Source organism: Vanellus vanellus (genome assembly GCF_965231255.1).
Source record: "Vanellus vanellus genome assembly, chromosome: 1".
Taxonomy (NCBI): domain Eukaryota; kingdom Metazoa; phylum Chordata; class Aves; order Charadriiformes; family Charadriidae; genus Vanellus; species Vanellus vanellus.
This window is the reverse complement of record NC_138905.1, coordinates 102,936,238-102,956,855: the sequence shown is the minus strand read 5'-3', so window position 1 is coordinate 102,956,855 and position 20,618 is coordinate 102,936,238. Positions and strand designations below refer to the sequence as shown.

The 20,618-nt window shown below is 39.1% G+C and overlaps 1 protein-coding gene across 2 annotated transcripts in view; it reads right to left on the bottom strand.

The window, feature by feature from the left end:
• Positions 1 to 20,618, bottom strand: part of EPHA6 (EPH receptor A6) — a gene marked incomplete at both ends in the record, with an annotated part of 507,217 nt that overhangs the window by 47,022 nt on the left and 439,577 nt on the right. For both annotated transcript variants that reach the window (XM_082483352.1, XM_082483353.1), the window contains 2 exons: positions 4,818 to 4,875; positions 20,117 to 20,243. In XM_082483352.1, coding sequence (XP_082339478.1) covers positions 4,818 to 4,875; positions 20,117 to 20,243 — 185 coding nt within the window. The remainder of the gene's footprint in view (positions 1 to 4,817; positions 4,876 to 20,116; positions 20,244 to 20,618) is intronic.

Below are 20,618 nucleotides of genomic sequence, written 5' to 3'. Positions count from 1 at the left end.
TGATCCTTAATATTGCTGGTCCTCACTGCGCCGACTATTGGTTAGCACAGCTTGGGCACTGAGCAGGAATAAACCACTGACAGCAGTCTGGTAGTCTGCAGCTGCGGAAAAATACTGAAAGAAGATCAAGTACCCTGGTGAAAGTTTTGGGGTTCATTTTACATGATTCTAGGTAGCCAATCACAAACAAACATCCCCCAAAGTCAACTTCTAACTATGTTCCTTTTCTGTGGCTTAAATCCATGCCCATACTGAACGACGCACGAGGAGGACGAGCTCAGACCACAGCCATCAGATGCTTCCCAAGTGGCATTCTGTGCAACTGAACCCAAGAAGCAGCAGGCCCCCCAAACACACAAGCCACCTCGTCTCCTAACCACCCTGTTCACAGTATCACACAGTATCACCGTATGCTAGGGATTGGAAGGGACCTCAAAAGATCATCTAGTCCAATCCCCCTGTCGGAGCAGGAACACCTAGATGAGGTTGCACAGGAAGGCGTCCAGGCGAGTTTTGAATGTCTCCAGAGAAGGAGACTCCACAACCTCCCTGGGCAGCCTGTTCCAGTGCTCTGTCACCCTGTTCCTGTCTATGTGATGCTAAATCCAATTACGTTAGCCAAGAATGACACTTTAGATGGAGCTATGAAAACAGTAGATGAGATCTAACTCTTAATAGCTCCATAAGTCTGTGAGGCATCTACTTAGAGAGTGGGCTGAGCCAGGGAGGGTCTATCAGGGTGAAATAACCAAGCTCAGGGCAAAGGACTTTTATAGGAATTATTGCAATCATCTGTCAGGCAAGACTGAGGGAAACGTGGTGTCCAGCACAAACAGCTAAGGAGTGAAACTGGGTTATATTTCTGTATCACCTTCCAAACTGCTGCAAGGGCTTGGGTGCAATGTGGCACTCATCTCCGTTTTCTCTCAGCAAAGTGAGGCTGCATTTCTGTCATGTACGAAGACCGCAAGGTCACCAAGCAGTGAGTCAATACCCATGTGGTTTACTTAGTCACGGCCATGCTCAGAGAACAGGCATCTCAAACCTACAGCTGTGGCAAACTGCTTGTTAAAAAGTTTTTGTGGTGTTTGTTTGTTTGTTTGTTTGTTTTTCTTTTTTTCTGTAATGCATCTCGGCTGTCTTTCTTGTTGTATCTTCTATAGTCTGTACCAACAAGCCTGAGCAAACATATCTGACTGCAACTATACTATCTAATTACTGAGTACATCTTTCTATCAATACAGACAGCTGCCCTCTCAACTCTGTGTGTGTTTACTATTTTCCTCATACGTTTGCAGAATAAGTGATTGCTAAGATCTCCATTACACAGGCAGGTGACTGGAATGTAAAGACAATGTGTCCCATACGAAGTCTGTGTGTGAAGTTGGTAACTGGATCTCCTCAATTCCCAGGCTGAAGCATTAGCCACTTTTCTTCCAAGCACAGATTAGTCCTGTCTGACAGCTGCTGGAGTAATACTGAAAGAAGAGCTCTGGTCCCTGAGGAAATACTAAGCTGGATGCTCACATCCTTTTTCAGAGAAATCTCTCCAAGTGTTACCAGAAGCGAAGTCACAAGTACCTTATTTCTGGTCAAATGAGCATTTCCTTGACCGCAAATTTCAGGTACACTTTTGTGCGACGATTAATTTACATGCATCGATCTTCTATGAGAAAAAAAGATAACCGAGTTTCATCTTATGGAAATGAGTTTTATATAATTGCAAAAATAATGCAGGATTTCGGAGGAAAATTGAGTGTCAAGTGTCTCCAGCAATTTAGGATGTCTGGTGGTGCACAATTGCTATAATTAATTACCATCATCTTACAGAATTGGTTCTAATTAGCTGATGCTTTTCCACTAAGAATATATCGGAAGCACCTTCATATTGCAAGTGCATGCCAAATTTTTCCCCCAAAAGCTCAAAGTTAGCAGCCAGCATACAGGATATTTTGTAGGGTGCGGAAGACATAATCTAGCCGAACTGTTTAATTCATACAAATAGCAGAAAGTAAGGCAGTGGTTTGGGGATTTGGGCACATAACGACAACCAAAATACAGCACTAAGTAATATGAAGGGTGCATGTAAGCTGCTGGCCTGGAATTCAGGGGAACTGATTTAATTTCTACTCTCTGCTATGCACTTTGTGCACAATACTGTGCAGATCACTTAACATCACCGTGCTTCATTTCCTTATATGTAAAGCAATGAAGTAAAGGCTCTTAAGACTTTATGGTTTAGGGGTCAAGGGGAGTTTTACTTGGAGTTTACGATTCCTCACACAACTCGTACTGGGATGAAAACTAACATCCCACTGAGGCCGTGAGGAGGCTGATGGCAAATGTCTTCCTTGAGTAGTCTTTCTTCTCAAGCACCCTCTCATGGTTCATCACAGAGTTTCACTTTGAAATTGTAAGATTGACCCATTTTTGCAGGCTTTTGGAGAAGCCAAAAGGAGGGACATTTTGGTTAATTTTTGCAGGTTGCAGTGTAAGGGGAAACATTTGTTATGGTGAGAAATGGCTTTTTTCCCCCTCTCTGTAAAAACACTTTGCACTGTAACAAGCGATTCTTTTAAATAATAAGAAAGATAAGACTATCTTATAAGCCCTTCCAAATCTCACCACGTAAGAATGGTTATATTCACTGAACACATTTCATTAGGATTGCTAAAGATAAACCCTCTCTGCTTCTTTGGATCTTCACAAAAGCTTTTAAAAGTGTAGACTTATATCTGCAGGAAACAACTATTATTAATGAAGCAGCTGGATTTCTTTTTAAATAGGTTACTTTGCAGCCATTTGCTCTGCTAATTATTAACAGAAATGCTGATGATATATCTATAACGCTTTGGGATGCTCCATATTATCTAAAGTCCTTTTAAAAAGCATTTTAGAAGAATAAACCATATCTGAAGTGTGAATTGAAACTAAAATAATATACAAGGAAACCAGCTGCAAAAATGATGAGCTCACATTTTCTCCCAGCAGATTTGCCTACAAATATATCTGATGCAATGTGAGAAGTATTGCTTCACAATAACATCATAATTTTGCTGATGTCAGTTTCTATTAAAGTGTCCTAATAAGTAGTAACTATTCTGATAAATAAATGCATGTGAAGAGTAATTGGAATATAGATATCATACGAGAGCAATTCAGAGAAAGGTAGTTCTCTCTCATGAGTTATTTCAGTATTTGGTTTTATTCTCCTCGATGAAATTCTTCACACGTGCACACACACGCGTGCACAGAGCAGAGTTTCAGGCCCAGGCAAGTCTTCCTGGGGCACTGTTGAAAAATTACAGAGCCGGGAAGCCCCAGGTACTGAAATCAGCGGCAGTCTGCCTGCTGCAGCAGAAAGAGAGATGAGCCAGACAGGCAAGGGGGGTGATTTTTAGAACCTATCTAGTTTCTAAGAGGAACTCGATGATATCAAACTCTCTCCCGAAAAATAACTTGATTTTGAGGGATCAGCAAATTCTCACCAGAAACTGTGGTGCTGGTGTGTTTCTGACAACATAGCAGATGTCTGTCATGTGTCTTGACAAAGGAAATTAAAAAATTATTTGGGAGAGTTGATGAAGAAGACAGCAGGAAATGCTAGAGGAAAAAATACACTGGAATAATCCAAAGTAAAAGGAAGGCAGAAACAATGTCTAGAAATATCTAAGATAATGGCTCTGACGTGTTCTCAAGGGTAGTATCCTTTATTCCAGATGCTCTTCTCTGCTTGTGGCTACCTCTTTTCTTGACCTGCTGTTAAATAATTACTCCGTATGACTTCCTCTCCATCTCACTGATTTAGTCTACTTTGTAAAGTGTTGGCTGTTCTTTCCCTCCTGCTTACTCGCTTTTTTCACTTAGCAGTTCCTTTTTCCTGCCACCACAGCATCCTTGATCTTCATTGTCTAGATTTTCCTGCAAACATTTTCACAGCGCCTTGTTGAACACCTCTCCTTTGCACTTGGGACACCCTTTCAAACAAGTTCACAAAACCATAGTCCCCCGACCCCCTACCCCAACTTTGCCTACAACCCCAGCTTTACCATTCTACAAGATGGCAATGGTGAGGCAGTCGGCTGGTAAGGACTGACATCTACTTTTAAAGACAAAGTTTAAATACTTGACAATCAAATTATTCACACAGGGTCCTATGCCAGTGAACCTCTGGAGCATTTCCAGGGGTTCTGTTAACAAAGAGACCATTTTAGCATATGTTTAGCTTAGGGGATCATCCTTTCCTTCTACTTTTCTAAGAAAATCTAATACAATTGCACCAGATATTATTCATGTTTTCTCTAGCCCTTCTTTAATGTTTATTAGTGACCTTTTGGAGGTTAATTAATGCCAGGACATTTCACCCATGAACTGTTTTCTTATTCAATTTGTTAAATGCAAGTAACCATAAATAATTATAAATCAATTACTGAGTCCATTCTACACTTCACCAACCAAAAAAATCATAACAAACTATTTTTGAAGGCGACTGAGAAAAATGAACCGCTTCCGTAAGGCTAGGCATTTGTGCTTCAATTTATCTTTTTCTTCAGGAAAACACTATTTGAAATACATTTTGCTAAATATGGGAAGTACCTTTGCAGAAGAAATCAATTATATTCTTAAGTTTAAATCTTTTTTTCCAGCCATGTGCAATGTATCACCATACCTTAGAAATGCACCCTGGGAAAAATGCTTCTATTCTTCACTAAAAATCCATGAATAACATTATGTAGAAATTAGTTTATGATAAATGATTTAAAATCTTAACCTAGAATGGCATCTTATTCAAATGTCATCAGAAAATGGCACCTCACCCGCAGAAAGGAGTCAAGGGATCCATTCTCCATATATTCAACTACAATCATTACTGGTCTGCCTGCAAAACAGCAAAGAAACACATTAGGGTTATAGACATATTGTGGGGCTTTTACAATTCCAACTGTTATGCACAGATTATTCACAGAAGTGAAATATGTTACCCATTTTCAAAATCCTCATTTATATCACAAACACAATTCCCTGTGTTATTCTCTAAGAATTATTTTCTATCTTTGTTTTTGTTGTTGTTGTGGTACTGGGTTAGCTGAATGTGCACTGTTCGCTCCAGTGTATTCTCTCCTTAAAAAGGATCAAAGAAGAACCTGTTATTTCCAAATAACAACACCTGCTGTGTAACATTTTTGAATATATTTGAGTTAAGGCAAAAACTTAATAATTCCTGAACCATGTCCAAGAAACTACAAACTCAGTGCCATAATTTTCCTCTCAAATATTGCAATGACTCACCAGCATACAGATTGACAGGTAGAAGGGGATGTCACAAAATGCCCGCCTAGATTGGGTGTGTGTATTGTGCGTGTATAGTCCAGTAAAACTGTGAATTCATATCTTTGTACATACATAATATATGCATGATGTTACTCAAATCAAAGTTTTGCTCAAGTAGCACAGGCTTCCTGTATGGTCCCAGGGTGGGATCATATCCAAATTGAAGTAGCAGAACGCGTTACATTTATTTCTTAAAAGAATGTCCAAATTCGAAGATAAACTTTTAAACTGAGTACTTAACTAAATACCATTTCGCTGTTGATACCCAGAAATAAACTACCACTCTAGAACCGCTTGACAGGAGAGGCCAAATTAGCATGCTAATCAGGCTATGCAGCAAGAAGTTTTGTAATAAGTTTTTTGAATAAGTATGTTAGTAAGATTGGGAAGGAGGTAAAACGTCTTAAAATGGTGAACTTTGCTTTCCCTGAGCACGCCTGTCTCTTTTGGGGTGTGTGGGAAACTGGGGTGTGCCAAGTGGTGACACCACAAGTTTGCCCTTTTCACTTTCTCGATACACCACTAGCTGTTCCAATATTTCTCAAATCCAAAGGAAGCCTCTTTCATGACTTTCTTCTCTGCGTCTCAAATTATTTTTGTGTTTTATTTAGACAAGGGGATGAGAAACAAACACAATGTTCAGGGTGAGAAAGCGCAGAAGGGCATTATGGTCATTCCAGCACAATTGTCCATTTCTGTACACGCTAACTTTCTGCTCAGTTTGGTTAACAGTGGAAGTGTTTATTAAACTGTCTCCAGTATACAATAAGCCACAGCCAGGTATTTCAGCTGTGCTGTTACAGCTAACCTTGAATTTCAAAAAGTGAACGAGCCATTTCTCTGTTCTTTCCCAGCATGTCGACTTGGAGTTCCCGGTACCCCGGTGATGGTCATTCATGTAGCTTCTAAAAAAATTCAGCATTCTTTCTGTATTCACCCTCATGTTTAGGTCCTCAATGAATAAAACAGTGTTTTCACCACGTTTGGACAGTACTACATGTTTTTCTGTGTGAAAATTCTCAGATGCCTCCACCCAAGATTGTGTCAAAATACCACAAAAATGAATCCAGCTCCATTGCTTTATTATCTTAAGCAAAAATCTTGAATCTGGATCCTAAAATTAACTTCTCAACTAATCTTCTTTTAGTGTGCCAGTACTTGATAAAAGCCATCCTATTTTGGCTGCAAGTTCAACGGAGATATTTATGTATTCCAAGCCGGACTGTGACAGGCAATACAGTGAGACTTTTAATCAGCATCGTATTTGTCTTTGGAGTTACCTGATAGATGAAAAATGTCTCAGCTATTGTTTCAGTTGCTTGAAGATATAGTAAAAAAATTCTGCTACACAGCAGATTCCAGTGGGTGTTATCAAAGTGGTAACACACAGGTTCTATTCCCAGCAAATAATGCTTTTCCAATAATTTTATAGGTTTGCAAATTTCATACAAGGATCTCTAACCATTTTACAAATGTAAGTACATCAAGCGTCAGGAAATGTAAGGTAGGACTCATCTTGATTTCAGAGGTGTGGTAGGAAAAAAGAGGTTCAGAAAATCAAGTGGCCCTCTCCACCTAGTCAATATAGTCTACCCAGCCAGGCTGCGTTTCATTATCGATCACAATGTTGCATTTTCTTCTCCAACTCAGTACCCTGTAGAGGCACTTAAGTGATTCCACTGCATGTTTGTGTTGCATGAACACTCTCCAGTTCAGAAATGGTTGAAGGAATGGGAGTAGCAGTCGGCTCTGGAGAAGCTGGCTGAGACTTGAGGATGAGCAGCCTACTCTGGCACATCCAAGGGAGAATCCAACACTGGGCACCTCAGTCCAGAAACCGAGTCACCAGTCCCAAGGGCAGGCAGCGCGAGAGACTGTGAAAAGCACAGATTCTGATGTGTGTAGCTGTTGCACTTCATCAGTTCCAGATATGTGAAGCAAACTCTGAAACCACAGCTCTACTTCTGATATTCTACATGTAACAGTGCACGTTCTGGCATGTCTCACCTCCGAAGGGTCAGATGGTGGCAGCCAACCCAGGCTTGTATAGAACAAAGTTCTTGGTAAGACAAAAGGCTGTGGATGACATTGGTTGACGTTAGTTTCCTTTGCATCAGCAAAGAGCAGCTGTTATCCTTTATACTGTGGTACAATTTGAGTCCAGAAAAGATTAAGCTCTGTGCTGAACCCTGTACAAACACAGAATACTGCTTTTGCTTTAAATACGACTACAAAATTGACTTTGAAAAATAATACTGGGAGATTTTTAAACTGGCTTAATGTTTGCCTCTAGACAAAAAAAAAAAAAAGACTATTACTTAGATTATGAAAATTCATGTTGCACTCATGGTACTAAGAAAGATGAATTCTTCATCCTCAAAACAAGGACAGGAATGAAAAAAGGAGGGAGGGCAGAGAAGTCTCTGAGAGAGAGAAGTAATCTCTGATTATTTTATCATGGGGTAGGCTAATGCAATTCTGGAAGGCGTTGAATTATTTTCCAATATTTATGATTGCTAACACATACGAAACACGCACATCTTTACTTGAAGAAACAAGTTTAAGGATCAACAGCAGTGGAAGGAGATAGAGCTGGGACTCAGGAAAGCACTCGGGGCTCAGGAGGATGGCACAGGCTGCTGCACAGACAGCGTGACCCTGCTCCACGAGCACCTGTGAAAGCTCACACATAGCCCCGGGGAAATCTCTACCTGCAAAAGAGCATGCACCCCAATGCGCTCTCGTGACCGATGATGAGTCCCCTCTGTGGCATGGGTGCACCTCACCAGATAGCTGTACACCCAAACTCTAGTTTAAAGACTTGACCAATTCAGGTGAGTGTTTTCAGACGGATACAGGCGTAGGCACTAGACAAGTATCTGAGGAAGACCTGGGTTAATGTTACAGTCAAGATCCACATAAGAGAGGGCATGGAAAAAGGACACTGAAAAAGGTGTCAGCTTTGGCTGAGGACGTGGAATAAAAGACAGAGGTCAAGAGCACCTAGGAACTAAAAATAGCAGACGCTGCTGGAGGAGATCACACAACTTCATGTTTCAATCGGGGGTGGACAAAATATAAAAAGGTTTGAAGATGGACTCGATCAAATTTGCAAAACAAATCATTCTTGCAGGAGCTTTAGATACCCAGCAGTGCTAGAGTAGGGAGTACGGCAAGAAAATAGACTTTTAAAGTAGAAGAATTATATAAATAGTGTTGTCAGGCAATAGGTTTTAAACCCAAATATGGATTTTACACACTACATATATCACATTTAGCATTTGCAATTGTGTAACAAATTTAACATTTTACTATATACTTAAGATAACAATATGAACTTGTATTTATACATGACATATTGATACCATAGCCACATTCACTGTTTTCATAATTTCTGTGAAACTATAAATATTCCCACCCCACTCTTCCCCAACCCCAGATATGTGTCTGGGATATTGGCTAAAGCAGCTTCCTCTCCTTGCACAATGTGCATGGAGTAACTCTGGCTCCGGCAGATCCATGGGAGACTCCCAGCATCCCAGAAAGCCAGATCAAACCTGCAAGAGCAGTATCAGGGAAAGGACATGAATTTCAGTACTCAGAACTTAGATGAACCTGTAGAAGGTGCAGGGATTATTCATTGTTTTGATGCAAATACCACCTTGTGACAAGTGGCTGACTGGTTTTGACACTGTGTGGTTGTTTTTTTTCATCTGAGAAAGTTTTTCTCCCACCCAGCTGCACTGTAATGCCATTCAAATAAAACCAGCATAAATGACAAACAGTCTGTATTGATGTAATGCCACCTCAGAATATGTTATAATTTTGTACTTTCTATTGATCAATCTGCTTGACATTTTCTTTAATAAGCAGAAATGCAAAAAAGAAAAAAAAAAGTCATACATTGCAGAATAATGTAAAATACCAATTATATGTAAAACTCACATCGCATACGCTTTTAGTTGTCCTTCCATTTTTTTTTTTCCCACAACACAAGATTTTGATAGTGTGTAATTTAGTTGAGTGGTAGACTGATGAATAAGGAGGAGAATTTGAAGTGTCATATCAATGACAAAATATTCAGCTTGTTGTCTCCTCTTGTCATTTTAAATAATGCAGCAAAGCCCACTTTAATGAATTTTTTATGTAAGATTAATCCTCCAAAAAGAATACAGTTCCTACATGCTCATTTCTAGAGTCTTTACTTACAATGAAATCTTTGATACCCATTATGGGAATAGATCTGTTAACATAAACACAGGATACTTACTCTTCCACTTAAAACAGCAATGGTTTGAATTTGGTCTCTAGTTCATGTAAGAAAACAGTGCTCCATCACTTCTGCAGGTCAGAATTCACGTGTCTCAGAAAAACATCTCCTTATCAGGCATTTTTTCACTCCAAAGCCATGTTCTGCCTTTGGTTCCCCACTAATTTACCTCCTGCTAAAGCTAAAGAGATAAGACTAACAGAGGCACTCCCTTAGGTAGCGCTGGGCCTTTCAGCGCTCCAACAGCGTGCGAAGCACCCACAGTAAAACTCTGTGTCCCTCACTGACATGCCCAGGGCTCGGGAGGCACTCCTGGATCTCACACTAGCTCTGTCCCTTACATGTTGCTTCAAATAGGAGAACCGCTTGCTGTGGCACTGCAGCTTCCTCACTCCTGCTACTAATAACGATGCAGCTGGGTGCATCAGAGGAGAACCAATTTCAGCAAATAATGAAAAAAAATACTATATATTTCCATAATACAAAACCAATGGTGGAAAAAGGAAAGTAAAAGAAAACTAATGATTACGCAAAAAGGAATTGAAAAAAGTTCTGCCAGGTTATGCATTGTTAGCCCAAACCAATACACGTGAAGCCAACGGGAATTTTGCTGCAAGCCATCCCACTTCCATTACTGACTTACATTAGAGAAGGTCTCAGACTGAGTCCTCTGTTCCAAGAAGCCTCAAAAAATAAAAGATGCAGTTCCAACCCCCTTCTTGAGGCTTCCGAAGTTAGAGTTTGCAATCAGGACAGCAGTAACATATATATATATCTTGCTATTACAGGAGATCACATAGATATAGCCTACCTACCTTGCTGTTAGAGCTCTGTTTTCCTGTATCTATATAATACTTCTCATTGGTTGAGTTAGTTTAGTCAAGGGCAGATACCTTTGCAAAATCAATTGATAAAAATAAAAAATATACGAATGAGCCTAAGTTACTGTCTATTATTTAGCAAACTAAGGCTATATAGCTGTCACTACTAGCCGAAGATTTACTGTATCACCACAATATGAAAATATTGTTCTCTGAGCTGTTTATCTGTAATTATACTGAATAATTTTGCATTCACTACCTGGTAACCCACTGGCAAGAATTTATGCCTGTTGGTATGATTTGGAAGCCAGGAAAAGTCTGTATGTGTACTTCTCAAATCCTCTGGCCTACCCCTCCTGCAGCAACAAGCGCTGTGAACAGTCCTCCCGTTTTTCATATGGCAAAGGGAGACCTACGACAAAGTTTTATCTTTCTCTAGCATGCTGCTTCTGCAAACCCTAATCCACACCCCTCCTCTAGCATGCCCACAAAAGATATTCTGGAAGGTTTTGAGGAAAGAAAAGTGGGACTGTAATGAGAGAGCAGTTAAACCTTTGCCATTATTTGTTTTCTTCTTGTATTTCCATAAGAAAAGCAAATGGAGTGCAGTAGAGGGTAAAAGCAGAACAAGTTGTTTGTCACTAGTTGGAGGTTGGGTAGGTGAGGGAGAAGTAGTGGCTAAAATTATACCATAGAAATTTTGGTAATTTTTGCATTTATACTTTCTAGCCATACATGTTTAAAAAAAATTTGCATTTCTTCAAGTTTTTGGGTGTTGGGTTGGTTATCTGTATTATCTCTTCTACATATTTATTAGCATTACAAATACAATATGGATGAAAAAAATTTCTGCTTTATTCCTGCTGCTTATGTTTACATGAATATTATAAGCAGAAATAAAACAGCAGCACCTTCATCATTAGGGTGAGATGGCTTATTAGAATTCTGATGTACACATCGAGGGGAACAAGAGCTGCTGCACTTGTAGACGAGCCCTGAAAGCTGCTGCATGAACTATTCAAAGTACATCTAATGCATCTCATTTGAGAGTCTTGCACTATTTTTCAAATGCTAACCTATAAACAGATAAATCCATGCTATGTATGGTAAAAAGAGAAGATGAGGTGAAGTTACCTGGATGAGGTATCACAGAAAAACAGTCCTCAGCCTGCAAGAAAAAGCTGTGGGAACCACTGTATCTGCAGAAAGTGCGCACCAAGAGGCTTTGCTTTGTCTTCATGTTCCCCTGATCCTGAGAGGGCAGTGTGCCAGCCTGGGCCCTTGGCATAAACTGATGTACCTTAAAACATAATCTGAATTATGGCAGTTGCCCAAGAACTTCCACAGGTCATTACAACAGCTGATGTTTGCATCAAAATCTTGGTCATGTACCCTGGAACCACTCTGTCATCTCCATGCCTTATAAAGACGACCTTATACCGACTTGAGAAAGATTTTAAGAGATGACAAAATCACAAGCCCGAACAAGGACTGCATTTTTCACCATCCTATCTCGAATACTAGGTTATATCATCCCATTTTAAACCAAGAAATCCCAGCAATAAAGGCAGTCTGTATCAGTGTGTAAGTAGGAGGGATAATGTAGACCCTATTCTTTGCAAGAATAGGCAATTTGTTAATGAACAGGCACAAAAAATTTGGCCACTCAGTTTTATTTTAATTATGTTTGGGGGCAGGGGAGGCAGTTTTTAAAAGGACTGATTCTGGCCTAAGATTTATATTGCTTGAAATTTGACTTAGAACCCTAAAAATTCTAGCACTGAAGCAAAGAACAATAAAAAAAACCTATAATAAATGACAGAATCTGCTCAGACTCAGTTTGAGAGGTACTTTTGCCCAGTTAGATTAACCAAAACAATTAATCTCACCTCTTTTATAACTGAATTTCAGCATATTTCACTTTATCTAATGACATTTCACCTTTAAGTTACTGTTAACATTTTCCATGTTCATACCACTCTACAGCCTCTTGTGGAAAGAGCAAGGGATGTTCTTTGGTTCAGAATTAGTCCACAGAGTCTGACTGCATCACGGATCACTTGCCCTATTGACCCCAGAGCATGTAAAGGAATTTAAACAAAATTAAGTCTGTGTATCAGAGGCTTCTGCACTTCATCAACATTCAGTACGCTATGATACATAAGGGGTACTTAAGGAACACAAGAAACAAAGCTTATTTAATCTCTATTGCGAATTTAACAATTATAGGTGTGTTACATTGAGAAGCTGTAAGCTACAAGAGAAATTTGAAAATGAGCAAAAAAAAATTGCATACATAAGATTAGAGTAAAACATGTTTTTGTGGTTTCATAAGTACAATGACATGGTTAAAGTATTATTTTAATCCTATTCTGAAATGTCAGGCAATTTTTGATTATTGATTACTACGCCTGATTGTGATCTTGATAAGATTCTGACGTCTTGAACTTTAGAATATCCTTTATATATTTTTATATATTTACTATTTGAGCAAACATGTTTTGCTCCTATTTTCCTTTGGTCTACATATACTTTAAACTTCTGAGCTATACAAAACTGATGAGACACTATGTCCTCCTTCACTGTTTATGAGTATCTTGGTGCTTTCTACCCATGAGAAAAGCATCGTTTCTCATTTCAAGAAGCAGTGAAGGCCACATTTCAATAACACTGAAATTTCTGAAATCCACAAAGGAAGCTTCAGTTGTAACATGTGTGAGTTGTTAAATCCAAAATTAAGAAAACAAAACATTATGAGTCAGGGGTCCAACAAACAAATGATGCACTGGACATAACACGATGACAGTTTTGCGATCTCATGGTTTTTTGCTTATTTCTCTTTGAGGTTTTGTACCTTCAGGACATGAAGGCACACATTCTCAAGCTTCTCCCTTCATCTCTGATGTTGATCATGAACAAAAGCCAAGAGTTACAATGAAGATGGCTCAAGCAGCAAACTTTAGATACAGAGGTTTTTAGACAAGCATATACATCTTGAAGAAATAAAAAAAAAAAGGAAATTCATTGACACACGAAGAAGAAAACCAAAAGCATTCATCTCCCATAACTCCTGTAACTGTGGAGACATCTAGCAACATCTAGACATAGCTAGCAATATCTAGATTTTTTCTGAGAAAGAAAAAAGCATTTCAAGGGAAGGAGTCAAATTCTCACAACTATGCGTCACAAATAGGTCATACGAGTTAGTGCAGAATTATCCAGTCTTCACCAACTGTATAAGGCATCTAAACAGGCTTGTTAAATATCAGCGTGTAAAATCAGGCAGATTATTTCCCATGAATGGTATTTGGGCCGGGGAATGGTACTTCAGCAAGTTGAATTTGGTAAAGGTACACTGGCTTCCTACCTAAACCAGACCCAAACCCCCTAAACATTATTCAAGTTAACTATTCCCTCCGTCTCCCACCTCACAAAAAGTCAAACAATTATGAATCTGCTTTCACATCCCATGCTTTGCTGCTGGTCTGAACAGGGAGTTCAGATTTTTTTTTTCTTTTCATCTTTAAACAAAGATGTGTAGCTTATTTACAAGTACATTTCTGTGTTCATCCATCAGGCTCCTCCAGCTCTCCTCTTCCTATCTTTCTGCTCCTGTTAGTATTCAACAGCAACTTGCTTCAATTCACATGCTTGTTACAATAAATTACTACATTTTTCTCTAGTCAGATTTAAAAAAAATATGCAATAGTAGTGTATATTATGTAAAACCGACCACATGTGCAAATAAGCTTTTCTGAACTTCTAGGGCTAAAATGTTTGGAATTGTTTATGATGACCATCTGAGCATGAAATGAGCTATTTAGCAAGGGGAGAGAATGAAGACGTCCTTTTATCATGTCCTACACTCAGAGCTTAATCTCAGTTCTACAGTTCAAGCTAAACCCTAATGGACCAACACAAAAAAAAAGTTTCTCTCAGTGTTGATGTTACATACTTTGGTTCTGAAGTACGTCCTGCCTGCCTAATGGAAAAGTCCATATACATTAGAACTTCCATCCTCAGAAAATACATGCCATTATGCATTCGTTGTAAGGTTTATAGTCTAGATATGCCAGTGAAATAGCACTGAGGCTGGAAAGAATAAACTGGAAGAGCAATTTGGCTCAGATATCCTAGAAAATGTATATGCAATAAAAGAATCAATTTGTTAGTCACCAAGAAAGGATTAGCAATTTTCATTAAAAAAAAAAATACAGCAGTTTAGGTGCTGGAATCCAGAGTAAGGAAAAATGCATTAACTGAAAAAAAAATAGAAGTTACTTTTCTCATTATCGGAGTACCATAATTATAGTTTCACTATGAAAATTGCTCCTTGATGGTTGTTGTTGAGTAATTTTGTTCAATAAGGGTCTGTCAATACAATTTGCTTTCAATTGTCAGTTTATACAATATCAAGAATAATGGGCTCACTCAGGTGCACTTGGAAATTATAATAAAATATTAATTTTGGGGAAAAGAAAACTGATAATAATCTGGTTTAGAATTATACAGTTATGTCTGAGTTTTTTGAGAAGCTCTCTGTAATAAATGTGAACACTACAATGTATGTTAGACAAACATTCATAGACAACCAGGCAGTAAAACCTGGTTTTACTGGGGATATCCTGTGGGGATATCCTCTGTATAACATATTTTATGTGGAGGAGGAGTCTTGTCATTATCTAGTCTAAGACAGCAGTGAGGTGGTCTGTGAGTGAAATAGGGGGCAATGATCCAGCTGTTGACTACATGGGGAGGTCAGAGGATTCACAAGCAAATCACAGCACTGATGTTCACAGAAAGGTATGTATGGAAAGAATAATTTTGATGTTTCCCCCCCCCTCTCCTGCTAATGTAGTTTGAATGCTGAACACTATGAAGGGGGTCTGGGAGGTTTGCTTAACATGACCTTTTGCACAGTTTCTCATAGCCTGACACCCATCTCTAGTTGTTCTTATCAACAGAAAAACTCAGGAAAGGAGTTTAGCTTGAAAGACACGGTAGGAAAGGTATTTGCTTTCCCTCTCTTCCTTTCCAACTCAGCAGACTTAACAATCTGTCTGACACTCTTCAAAGACAGCAGCATACCATAAATTTTTCTGGCCTAACTTCTGCCAGGCAATTTGGGTATGTATTTACATAACAAACCCTTTACACATGACTCAAACCAAGAGCTGCTAGTAAGCTAAGAATTTCCCCCAAATCAAGCAAACAACACTGTACGTAGTTTGGAAAAGCTGGAATTTGAAGAAATAGATGCAGCACTCGCAATTTAGTTATTTGGTTTTTCACACCATGCGTATATGTGTGCATGTTTGTGTGTGCGTATGTGTAATTATGCAGGAATGGGTAAGCTTCCACAGCTCGTGTCAGTGTAACTATGGTGAGAAGTGTAAACTGCTAAGTGGTTTAAGAATTCTATTTAATATATGCAAGGATATCTCTTGGGAAAAAGTACTTATTGCTTATGTGAATCCATCTGTTATTATAGACCTACACCAACTAAGTCATGTGAATATGTACTGCTAACAGGTGGGATAACAAGAACTAAGTAATTTGTGACAGAAATGGTAGTTAAATCAAAAGGAAGCTATTGTCTAAAAATGGGCTTGTTTTTGCAAAAATCTAGGATAGATATTTGGAGGCCTGCTGAAAGCTTTGCTTTTAGTGAAATGGCTGTATAGCAGCGACAGACTTTTGATGAAACTATCAAATATAAGCACTATTCATTAGCATAGTTATGTCTAGGCTTAAAGAACACCTACATTTGAGGCAATCCATTTATGCATAAAGATGTAATGCCCCATGCCAGCAGCATAAATTAATCTTTAAGTTGGCTAAACGAGGAAATCTTTTACATAAGTGAACCTCTGCACAGTGCAAAAGCAGACACCGAATTGCACAAAACTGAACATCAGCTGCCAAAGCAATGGTAAAAGAAATATACTCCCCCCAACTATTGAGTGAAAAGTAGGAAGGGAAAAAAGGAAACCAACAGCTACATTGCCCTGCCAAGCCGTTTTCCAGATACTTATTCATAGCAGGCTTTCCAGTTTAGTTCTGTGTTTCACTTAAGACATCTGTGGGGAATTTTGTAGAAAAAAGATGTTAAGGCATTTTGTCTGTAGTAAGGAATAAATTTTCTGACTATTTTGAAGCAAATCTGCCACTTAGCTTGAGTTAAAGGTTTTGGTAAATAAAAAACATCTCATTATCTTTGTTCCCGATGACCCTAATAGCAGAATAATGCAGGCGTTTTAAGCCTTCTACGTAGTTAAATTCACTGAAATCTTACACGAGCTATATGCAAAGCAATTGGAGTTCAGCAAAGTTATTAAATGTTAAGCACTTCTGTTAGGCTTATGAAAGATACTGTCTAATATGAGCCCAACATCTCAGATAATGGACGTGGGGGTCACTGTGCTATCAAAGGCAGCAATTGAGCATGCTTCCCTCCAGTACCGGTACAGAGCAATCCTCTCACTTTTAAGGAGAGAGTGTAAGCCTTGGAGGGTAAGCATCAGGACTGCAACGGGCCTTTGATGTTGCCTGCCTATTGCTGTTCTAACAGCCAGAGGCTGCCCATGATAACACCGATATCCTGTGGCCAGCAGGACTAGGGAAGCGGTCATCCCCCTGTACTCGGCACTGGTGAGGCCCCATCTTGAATACTGTGTTCAGTTCTGGGCCCCTCACTACAAGAAGGACATTGAGGTCTTGAAGCATGTCCAGAGAAGAGCAACAAAGCTGGTGAAGGGTTTAGAGCACAAGCCTAATGAGGGGTGGCTGAGGGGACGAGGGTTGTTTAGCCTGGAGAAAAGGAGCCTGAGGGGAGACCTTATCACTCTCGGTGACTACCTGAAAGGAGGTTGTAGCAAGGTGGGGTCGGTCTCTTCTCCCATGTAACACGTGATAGGACAAGAAGAAATGGCCTCAAATTGCACCAGGGGAGGTTTAGATTGGATATTAGGCAAAAATCTCTTCACAGAAAGGGTTATCAAACATTGGAACAGGCTGCCCAGGGAAGCGGTTGAGTCACCATCCCTGGAGGTATTTAAAAGACACATAGACATAATGCCTAGGGACATGGTTTAGCGGTGGCTTTGGCAACGTTAGGTTACCAGTTGGACTTGATGATCTTAAAGGTCCCTTCCAACCTAGACGATTCTATGATTCTGTGATATCACTGCTTAAATACCTTCTTGGAGCACTGTTGCCTTGGGTGTCTTTGTTCCCCGGCAAAGCAGGGTCAGGGCAGAAAAAAGGTCAGGTGTTTAGTGCAATGTTTTTCAGTACAAAGGAACAAAGGGTAGGTCCCTTCTCTGTTTGTACTAAAGTGACTAAGGATTCAAGGATAAACTTATATTTTCCACTGAATCATGCACAGTAAGAGATTCAGTTCTGAGTCTCCCACAGCCCAGATCAGTACTCCTTTCAACACATTTTTTTTGGCAAAAAATGCTGTAAATGTGTGTTTTTTTCTGGTCACGTGTACAGCAAAGCTGGTTTTAGCAATTTAGAAAGTTATCATGAAATGGAAATGGCATCCTCTGGTCATCTCTGTAACAGAGAGGCAATTCAGAATGAAGATTGTGCCTAATGCAAATACAAATATGATAAAGTAAAAAAGGAAGAGTTAAGCAGCAGTACTACAGATAAGATTGTTAGGGTACATTTGTTAACAGCAATTTCTGACTCGTACTGTGGCATTTTATGCCACCTGGACCCACATGTGCTCTTTCCCAAAGGAATACACCTCGTCCATTGGATTTATCACAGTTCTTCACTGGCTTTCAACTACCTGACAATCCTCACTTTCCAGAAGGTGGGCAGTCTCTCCCTTTCTGTGGGGTTGCTGCTTGGCTCATTTTTTTCATTGTTGTTGACATGATCAAACGATGACATTGATTTCCATTACCTTGCTAGGGTATGTGTTGCACATCATGTAGCTGCATTTCCATTTTTTCCCTGTTTTTAATATTGCATCAGATTGAATCAGTATTCTTAGTAAAAGACATTTCATACCAAGAAATTATGAACCAGTTTTATTAAACAAATCACATTTAAGAGTTATGATTTAAGTCTAAAAGCTGCGATAAAAAGCTTTACAAGCACTCAGATGACAACGGTTCTGAGGACCTTATAACATAAACTTGTATGTCTGTAGGTAGGTGAGAAGACAGTTCACAAGTGCAGTAAAGCCATTTGTAATCTAATATGATCAGTGATACGCTATATGTAACACTATGTTCAAAACAAAGAATCTTATAGGGCCTGGAGTACTTCCCTCCTCCACAGTTGTTTGGTTACAGATACCAATCTCATTGTGATGCTGACTGCCAAAATAACTTAAGGGCTATTAAACACTCTGAGATATCCCAAGGAGAAAAAAATATGGAAAATATTTTACAAACTGTTGACAAAAGACACAGTCATAATAAAAGACATCAAAGGTGCTGAGGAGCTTCTATTTAAAGAAAGAAAATAAACAAAGAAATAATAGCACTTAGAAAAATGTAAGAATCACCTTGTATTAATGAGGCCTACAATTCAATTATTGCAATAGGTAAAATGGGGCATAGAGAAGTAGAACAGTTTCTTTTGTATGGCAAATCAATAACATTATGTCATTTTTCAATTTTCTCTGTACTTTTACCAGAAGAGATTTTTCCTCTTTAAGAAAAACTGTAAGTAACGTTACAGGTAAGATGTCCTGAAAGGATGCAAGTGTGACATTAGTGCACATACAGATTAATTTTACATAGAAATATGTAGTGTGGAAAGGAACAGAATTGAACTTTGATTCAGTTTTAAGTATAATTAAGACACACGTATTTATTCTTCATTTATTCGCTATGGTGGAAGATGGTGTTTAATGGTTCCAGAAGAGAATGGATAACACATACAGTCTTTCTGGGAAAGAATGTCTCTAACCTGTCCTTCTTTGCTGTTTCAGCCCAGTATCTGACAGCAGCCCGTTCACCTGGCATGGTGTTCTCATTCGTAGCCTACGCTCAACCTTACGCCAACCCTCCAGGACCCTTGTGCCATCATACATCTGGGGACCTCACCAGAGACAATGCAGAATATTGTGCTGGCAACACAAGCAATGGGGTTTTCTCACTCGTTTTATGAGAATTATAGTAGTTCAAATTGTGATAAGAGTTATTAAAAAAAGTTAAGGCAGTTTGCATGAGATACAAGTTGCAGCTACGGAAGCATACAAAGAATTTAAACACTATATCAGTACATAATTAAGTTTTGTGTTTCCAAATGTGTTTTGCTTCCATGTTTTAGTAAGAGAATGTAAATTTTTAGGGAAGTGCCAAAGTCACATAAAATCTGGGATGTTATAGAGGCATTTTTAAAGTTTTTAAAGTTTTCCCGGTGCACACGGATAGGCTTCATGAAGTGCATGATTAGAGGATACCAAGCCTTCTCTTTCTATATTTAGGTTGACCACTTAACTGCAGATCAGTTTCCCTCACAATTTCCCCTATACATTGATTCAGGAAAATGGCTAGTTCCTGAAAAGTAATTTATCTTTTCCATTTCCTTTCACTTTGGCTTTTTTATTGGACGGGACATCTAATCTCCCCGTCTGACCAATACCAAATTTTGTTTCCCTACGATGTGTGGAGAGATGGGGCAAAGGTGAAGGGAAAAACTGATGTGGGGGAATAAGCTGGAATACCTACCAGAGGAAATGCTGGGGGGTAAAGATCCACCCCCTGACACTGGATGTGAGGCCAGGATGCTATTTAAAAATCCCGCCCTCAGGAATCTCGAAAGAGACTTCACCCCAATGGTCGGAAAGGATCCTTTCAAAGAAATAAAAATGATCATTAATCAAATGACTTGTTCTTTGGCTGATAAAAGAAGTTGACTGTTTAAGGAAAGAATAACCAAACCTCTGAAAAGTTAACAGTGGTTTCACTGGAACAGATCTTATAAAAAGCAGTTAAAAGTTTTTCCTTGTTTTTTAACCAAGTCACACAATACACAGCTTTAACCAGAATGAGCTTGTTTTCCACAGACTTTGCAAGTGGAGAATTCCAGCACTTCTAGGAGGAATGGAAAACTTTGAGATTTTAAAAGGCAAAATACACCTATTGGATATTCATAATGCATTTCAGATGACTCTACTATAGAAGCATTTACATTTTGTACACAAATCAAAGAGTGACTGGTAGAGG